Below are 8,531 nucleotides of genomic sequence, written 5' to 3' on the forward strand. Positions count from 1 at the left end.
CTTTAGCTGTAATGAACTGTGTTTGACTTGAGTAAACTTGGGCTTATGCATGTATCGGGCGCATTTCAATTGGCCAAAACACCAAGAAACTCAACCAATTGCCTTTTCTTCAGATTCGACTTTAACGCTGATTTTTCCTTTATACAACGAAATTAACCCAAACCTTTGGTTTACTGCGGAACTCAAAAAGAATTAAATTTGTTGCATAAACCCATCAGTTCCGCCTTTTCAACGCTCCATTGACTTCCCATCGCAAATCACAATCGGTGCTTTCCATTGTTATATCGACCCAACCCTTAACATTTTGCGATATTACAGATGCGCCGAAGTTATAAAACATAATATATAAACTATCGGGTCCGACATCTTTATCGCAGATCGCAATCGGAAAAGGAAAGGAACCAACACATATGCATTCGACACTTTACGGACCCGCTGGCATTATAAAACACAATATATATTTTTTCGGGTCCGCCATCGCAAATTGCAATCGGCGCTTTTAAATGGTATATCAATACAAACCTTTACAATCCTCGATAAGATGGACACGCTGGAAGTATTAAACACAATATATAAAATATCGGGTCCGGCCATCGCATATCACAATCGGGGAACCCATATATATGTACGTGAGGCGTTCTACGATACGGCGGATCCGTCGAAACTATACGACACGATATATGTTTTCAGGTCTGGCCAGGGGTGATTTCATATAACTGCTCATCGCAATCGGGAACCAGTGGTTCCTGTGGTAATAACATAATTTCCCTCTGCATTTTTGCGATTGCGATTAACTGCATCGCTTAACACACACACACACATACACATATATATTTTGGTTATGGCTCCATATAACCATTTATGTTATGATTTAACTTGATCGCATGGGTATATCAGGGCCGCTTCTTTTATACTTGTTCTTTTAGCGATTTTGATATATATATAATAAACAAACTACTTCATTTCTTTTAGAATTTGTGGATGTAAAGAAAATAAGGGAGCTTCATTGAGGTTGAACCCCTGCAGTGATTTTAGACTGCACATTGTGATAAAAGTGATAAATAAGCTTAAACACAATATAAGCTACAACAGTGTCTATATGTTGTTATGCATGCATTGTCATGGTTATGGTTATGCATGTAGGGTAGGTCAGACGTGCATTGTGAAGTCATTGTATGCAATTAGGTCATCAAGTTGATATTGGTATGTTATGATGCTGATGCATTGGCTAAGATAGAGTGGGAGATGCATATCACTAAAGTGAAGTTGTGACATTGGACATCAAGGCAAGAGCATGTCATCACATAGGTTTGAATGTTGGGCATGCAGGTATGTTAGTTAATGGATTGTTATATGCATTAGGTTTATGTACATGTTTATTGGTTTTATGGTTACATACATGATAGATGCTAGTTGATTAGTGTAGTCATATGCATGTGTGTTAGATAGTCATGAATGATTGTAATCTCTGGTTGTATATATTGTTATTGTTGTTTTAGGTTAGATAACTTGATGATTAGGTTATATGTTGTTGATGAATATGTTATAGGTTAACTTCTTGTTGTTATATGATAGTTAGCTTGATGATTAGGTTATATGTTGTTGATGAGCATGATGTATAACTTGTTGTTGTTACATGTTAGTTAAGTTGATGATTAGGGTTATAACATTAATATCTTGATGTTATATGTATCATACTAAATTGGATTGGTCTATGCAAATGGTTAGGGTTATTACATTAAGATCTTGATGTGATATGTATCATATTAAGTTGGATTCGACTATGCGAATGATCAGGGTTATAACATTTACGTATGAGTTAATATGTTGTGATAATATGTCATACTAATCTAAACTGATTGTGCAGATGTGATTATTATGTAGGAATGAAAATTGTTTATGAGTTTATGATGTGAACTTATTAGCTAGTTACTGCTATGGATATCATGACCTTATTTATGGTTGAGTTGAGACGTTGTGAAGTTATATCATGCTAACCTAGCTTGATTGTGCAAACAAGATAACCTCCCCTAAGATACATTAAGGTATGAGTTTGCATATGTCATATATTTGGTGTTCGACTGTTTGATTATGTCGTCTATTTGGTGTCTGAGTGTTGTTGTCTATTAGGTTGTCTATTTGATTTATATAACATGGTATGTGTGCAAGTTGGTTGAATGTTTGATGAATTGCATAATATGTGCATGTGTTCCAATGATCTTGTTTTAAGACGATTATACTAATACATATGTGTTAAGACAATTGATATGTACTTGAGTGTAGTAGGTGATAGTTGCACATTATGTCTAATGACTATGAGTTGACTATGGCTTATGACATGAATGTTAGTCTTGGTAAAGGTTGATTTCAAATTGATAGATATGATTGTCTTGATATTTGGAATGTGTGGTTGACATGTGTGAAGAGTTGCAGGAAACATGCTTGGTATTAGCATGACAAGGTAATAGTTGATATATAACAAATAGTTGGGTGATGTGACAACACATAGTAAGCCTCAATTCTAACAAAGTAAAAAGGGCAGAAGAAAGGATTTGGGTAAGAAGTCCTTTGGCTATGTTTGGGAACCCTAATTCCAAATGAATGAGTGCTTCACATACATGAAGTCTTCTTAACCTTAATCTTGTTTGACATTATGTGGATATGTGCTAGATTCATGAACATGTATTTGAAAGGTATATTAGCTAGTCTTTAGTTACAGGTGGATCTGTCAAGGGAGTTGGAGTCCCTTGAGAGATGGTGTGGATGTGTTCAGTTGCAAGGTAGTGTGCTTGGCACAACAAGATAAGGTAACTGGTGTATTGTTATGTTTATGTGTTTATGTAGGGTGATGCAGGGAGTTGCATGGCAAGAGAGGTTGCCATGGAATCTTGAAGAAGGCTCAAGTTGAGCTTCCCCTTTGAAGCGATGGGAACCACGCGGATTGAGTCATGGCGTTTTTTGCCCATCTTGTAATTTTGGTCTTTGTGATTTGTTGTACTTGATTGCGGTTTTGTTTGTGTCTAGTGCATGATCATTCCACTTTGTTTGTGGTGTCATATTGTTGTTTGTTTTCCATGGTTTTGTTCTTGCTTGCTTCTTGGTATTGCCTTTATTGTTTTGAGAGTCTTGGGAATTGGTTGGGAAAGAGGAAGTTAATGGAACTCCAGGAGAGTTGTGTGGTACTCGACAGGTAAGGTAAGACCTAGATGAAGCTCAATGCATGTAAAAGGGCAGTTGAAAGCAAGAGTATGGCAACTAGTTGGACTGGTTGGGTTCATTGGTGTAAATGGATGATGGCAGGACAATGATGGGAAATGTAACAAGAAAGGTGTAGATGGATTTGATGCATCAGATGCCTTGGCTAAGGTGGGAATGATTGTTCTCAATGTTGTGCATGGTGTGCATGGCTAAAAGGAATTCTCTAAACCTTGACCTTATTTTATAATTTTATATTAACTATGTGTATTATATAAAGTAATTAAAAATAAAAAATGAAATTTTAATTATATATTACTAAATATTAAAAAAAGATGTGTAAATTCTTTTAAATAAAATTGATATTTGACATATATAACCAATTAGTATTAATCAATTTGGTGCTTAACATAATAATACAATACTTTAATATCTAATTTATGTAATTTATTTTAATATTATTTATTATTATCTTTTAATACTTTAATATCTAATTTATGTAATTTATTTTAATATTATTTATTATTATCTTTTAATTAATTTTAATATTAGTTATTATTATTTTTTAATTATATATTATTAAATATGAGAAACATATATAATTTTTTTTTATAGAATTGATATTTATTATATAAAAAAAAAATATAAAGTCATTTAAGTTTAATGTATTTGATTTTTCATATATATATATAATATTTTTTAAAATTTTAAAATTTAAATTTTTTTTTGATGCATTTCAATATATAATAAATGCTGAACTAAAATAAATATACAATAATTACACAAAATATTAATCATTTTTATTTATTTTGTACGGTTAATTAGAAAATAGTGTCAATAGTTCCATAAATACGTCAAGTAGACGAAGAAGTAATCTGTCCAATAAATAATCTTTAGCCTCATAAAAATTAAAATATCTATATCTATATATATATATTAATTTTAATTTTTTCGTTCTCACACAAAAGATAACCATTAACTATACCATGTGAATTGTTACAAGTTAGAGTTTAATTTAAAATGTAAACACGTAGTGTTTACCTAATTCCTACACGATAAAACTTGAAACATAAGCAAGGAGACGTTAGTTGATATACGTTTGTGGGTAAAATATAAAACAAATTTAAATAAGCTGATGACGATTGCTGAAAAAGCTATAACGTCTATATTTCTCCAACGTTCACAAGGTCAGGGAACTTTTAAATTTGTATTGGACCGTTTCTTGAGCTTCAGCCCAGGGTTTATCCTATTCTGTAATGTTCTGCTTCAGCTAATGGAGATGGACAAGCAGGGAATATGGTGGAACTGAAGAATCGCAGAGGAATACGCACACAAGGTGAGGTAAGATGAAGGTCTCAGGTGCCGCAGTAGCAGGAGGAGCGAGGACTCCTGGGAGATCGAAGGCAAACCAGGAGAACAAGAGCAGCAACGCCACAACAGGGTGCCAGCGCCCTTCCACACAATCATCGGCTCTCTGTTTGCTGAACGTTAATGCAATCTTTGGCAGATCCACATCCACGCTGAAAAATCGTCAGTCCGTGAAGACAAACCCAGCTGCAAATGCACCCAACAGAGGTAGGGATTGATTTCATTTTTCTTTTCACTCAGACTTTGTGGAATATCTTTTAGTTAATTTACTTTCACTGCCAACAATGACAATTGGGTTTTGTGAGAATTTGCGTTTTGAAACATGTTTCTAACCAGATATATCCCATCATCCCCTGTAGCTTGAATTGACTTCATTTTTCTTTTCACTCAGGCTTTGTGGAATTTTTTTCCTTAGTTTTTATATTCACTGTTAACAATGATAATTAGGTTTTGTGAGAATGTGCGTTTTGAAACATGTTTCTCTACAGTTTTTACCTTCTGCTAACAATAATAATTGGATTTTGTGAGAATTTGTGTTTTGAAACATTTTTCTCTGAAACGCAGACTTATCCCCATCATCCCCTGTAGCTTCAATTGGCAATGACAATTGCAATGGTAACTCAACTGTGGTGTGGAAGGACAATGTGGTTTTTCAGCGTGAGGGAGAATGCAGTGTTAGTACCACTGATTCTTCTGGTACCAACAACAACGATGATGGCAATAGCCCCTCTAAATCTCTGGCTGATGTTTCATCAAATGAAACCAGGAAAGGCAAGGAAGAGCCCATTCATCCCTTGGCAACAAATGATCTTATTCCATCCATGAAAAGCGAGGAGCCCATTCATCCCTTGGCAACAAATGATCTTATTCCATTTCTGGAGAGCACCCCGGCAGCCTATACTTCCAAGGACAATCGCAGTCCGGGTGTCGAATCCATAGCTAGTGCAACGCAGATTCCAACAGTTGACAAAGGACTGGGAGGAGATTGCGAAGAGTCCAGGACCCATCTCGAAGATAACATTGAAGAAATAGAGAAGGAAATTATGCGCCTAACAGAGAAACTTCAAGCGTTGCGGCTTCAACAGGCAGCTAAAGAAAGAAATCAGGAAACCCAGCAAAGAATTTATGGTCATTTACAGGTAGAAAAATGGGTTGCAGAGGGGGCTACTCCTAAGAAGACTGCTGGCGTAAATAGCAGTGCGGTAGATGAATGTCGAGTGTCTAAAGGAGAGGAGCCCAAGAATGCCGAGAAACAGAGAAGGGGAAGAACAGTGTCGGCTAAATTTCTTCAGTGGGATTCCCGCATACAGTCAAAAGCAGAGAAGAATGCTTTTGAAACTGGAAAGAGCAGATGTAGCTGGACGAGTCCTAAGTCCCAGAGAAGAGGTGCTAGTTTAGGCCCAGCTGAGCATCTAAGACTTTCAGAGATTGCTCGAAAGGGAGTAGAAAATGAGCATGGATTGCAAAATATTAGGAATGGGTCAGGCAGAAAATGGTATCCAAGGGCAAGTGAGATCACAAGAAATGCAGTTGGGGAAATGGATTCTTCGGCAAAGTATGATAGGTTGCACAATAGGGCGCGCAGCATGAGTTTGAGCCCTGTGCCTCAGCGTTCCATTGATAGGAGGACTTGCAATTTGAGCCTTGCAGGAATAAGCATTATGAGTACCAAGAAGACAGGGACAACCACGACTAAGGATTCTGCAAAGAACACTCAAGGAATGCAAGGTAAGAAGCTTTTTCAAGATTTAGATACCAATAAATCTGTAAGTACTTACTGCTTAAGCAGCAAAGCACAGTCTAGTCAAAAAGCTGAAAAGCCCCCCTCCCCTTCCTTGAGAAGGGGAAGGTTTGTGCCAAGCCGTTATGGTAAATCTCCCACACCCTGTAAGGATAAGGGTGCCCAGACTCCTAAATCTAGCCTGAGCTCTTTGAGGAACGTGCATGGGAAGAGAGTCTTCCAAGAAGATGAGTTTGAATCTGTAAAAGGTAGAGTGGATAATACAGAATGTAAGAGAAGATTTGCTGTGGCTGGTGGCCATAATGGAAATAACTACTTGGTTACAAATACACACCCTGACAGATCTGTTGCTACCCCGAGATCCAGAACTCCTAAAAGCTCTGCAGCAGCAATAATAGAAGCTAAGAAGACACATGGTGTGCTGTCCAAAGATTGTAAAACACCAGGCACACCTGCTAGACATGGGTCTAGAGAAACGAAGAATCAAGACAAGGAATGTTCAAATAGAAATCCTTTCGCTGACTCATCTGATTTATGCCAAGTTAAATCCTTGGAAAAACACATATCAGGTGTGAATGAGGAAGTTCATGCTCAAGAAGGTACTGACAACTATTGCTTTTGCATTGGGACTAAAGCTCCTGATACTCTGGAACGGCATAAAATGAAGTTGCCAAAGATTAAAACTGTGAGGTTTACGACAGAAAGCCCCAGAGATTCTGGCTGCATCAAAAGAGAAATAGATCGAATTGGAAAGAAATCATTCTTTGCACCAGATGGGACTACGAGTACACCTTCCATAGATAAGGGGGATGCTGGTAAGCCTTTAAGAAGAGAAAGTGTGCATGAGATTAGTCATGCGTTGTCTTATGAGGAGGACGAGGAAGACAAGTAATTATGGTAAACAGTAAAGCCTCTGCTACGAGGTAGATGTTCATGCTCTGAACCCTTATTTTGTATTGTGACAAAAGTCATATTCTTAATTCTTTTCTAATGTTCATTCCCAGGAGCTTATTTAATGTAGTCTACTTGTTGTATTATGCAGATAGAAGCCTTTGCTTAGATGTCATCTATGACCTTAATGTTATGGAGTTTGTCAAATGCCTTTGGGACTGCAATATGCAGAGTTTGCTACGGCAGACAGGTATTGGAGAGAATTAAACTACATTTAGTCAGACAAAACTGTTAGTGATAATTCATTTCTTAGTCTGAGTAGCTGTCTCTTGTTTCGTTAAACGAGGTCGCCATTCTTTATCGCAATTGTTGCAGCAACATTGACATATTTAAGAATTATTGAATGTTCTCTGTTTTAATGAGAACTCTTGTGCAATATAAATAATGTAGCCATGTGTTGACTTGTTTAATTTTGTAGCTATATAACACATGGATGAGTCTAATCACAGAGAGAATACATTTTGATTTATTTTAGATTATTCTGGTGCAAATACCTAAATGTTGGACAACTGTGAACCTCGTGCGAATGGATTATGCAACTGACAACTATTAAAACATATTACAGACTAACCTCAGCATCGAAGAATTTAAGAATGATCGATTTTCTCTGTTTTGGCCATATATAAATAATGCTTCTATCGTTTTTGGATTTTGAATGCAGTTTTTTTGCTCAATTGTTTAATTTTGTAGCCATAGAACACATGGATGAGTCTGAGTCTAATCAGAGGGAGAACACATTTTAATGGTGCAGTTTAATTAATAAAAAATGATTTTTTCACTGGAATCTAGTGATACAATTTAGATTGTGATTTTTTATGGTTTAAAAAAAGTTTCTGAATTCAAAAATTAATTCAATGCCTGGAAAACCCATGTAACATTCAAATTTTACAAAAACAAATTAAATAACTTAGAGTTTTAAAAACCTCTCCATTTTGGTTAAAAAAAATGCGCAAGGAAAAAACCATTTATCTATTAGTTAAACTATGCTCCTTTTAATTATTTTATGCTATATTGTGACAATTTTAATTATTTTATGCTAGATTGTGCAAAACCACTTGAATTTTGGACAATCGCGAACCTGTTTCGTTGTTCTTAGCAGATATTCAAAAGTCTCATTCGAATGGATTGTGCAACTAACTATTAAAGCATATTACAGGCAAACCTGGAATGCAAATGCGTGTTTACTGTATGATCAATAGAAATTAAGAAACGTTGAATGTTCTCTGTTCGTTGAGAATTGATATCCAATTTGAATGTTTTTTGTTGACTAGCTCAA

At 35.9% G+C, this 8,531-nt stretch overlaps 1 protein-coding gene across 1 annotated transcript; it reads left to right on the forward strand.

Moving 5' to 3' along the window:
• The first annotated feature begins 4,429 nt into the window (after nucleotides 1-4,429).
• On the forward strand, nucleotides 4,430-7,628 carry LOC149233666 (uncharacterized). Its single transcript, XM_089376798.1, has 3 exons — nucleotides 4,430-4,770; nucleotides 5,128-7,227; nucleotides 7,347-7,628. The coding sequence occupies exons 1-2, from the start codon at nucleotides 4,542-4,544 to the stop codon at nucleotides 7,194-7,196; spliced, it is 2,298 nt and encodes a 765-aa protein (XP_089232924.1). The 5' UTR covers nucleotides 4,430-4,541; the 3' UTR covers nucleotides 7,197-7,227; nucleotides 7,347-7,628.
• The last annotated feature ends 903 nt before the right edge of the window (nucleotides 7,629-8,531 follow it).

The sequence above is a fragment of the Pinus tabuliformis genome, chromosome J, assembly GCF_031772625.1.
Source record: "Pinus tabuliformis cultivar Carrire ecotype Pingquan chromosome J, CPIR1, whole genome shotgun sequence".
Classification (NCBI taxonomy): domain Eukaryota; kingdom Viridiplantae; phylum Streptophyta; class Pinopsida; order Pinales; family Pinaceae; genus Pinus; species Pinus tabuliformis.

Coding starts and splice junctions, on each gene's coding strand:
- LOC149233666 (XM_089376798.1), top strand. CDS start 4,542: ATGAAGGTCTCAGGTGCCGCAGTAGCAGGAGGAGCGAGGACTCCTGGG. Junction 4,771..5,127: donor TGCAAATGCACCCAACAGAG/GTAGGGATTGAT, acceptor TCTGAAACGCAG/ACTTATCCCCATCATCCCCT.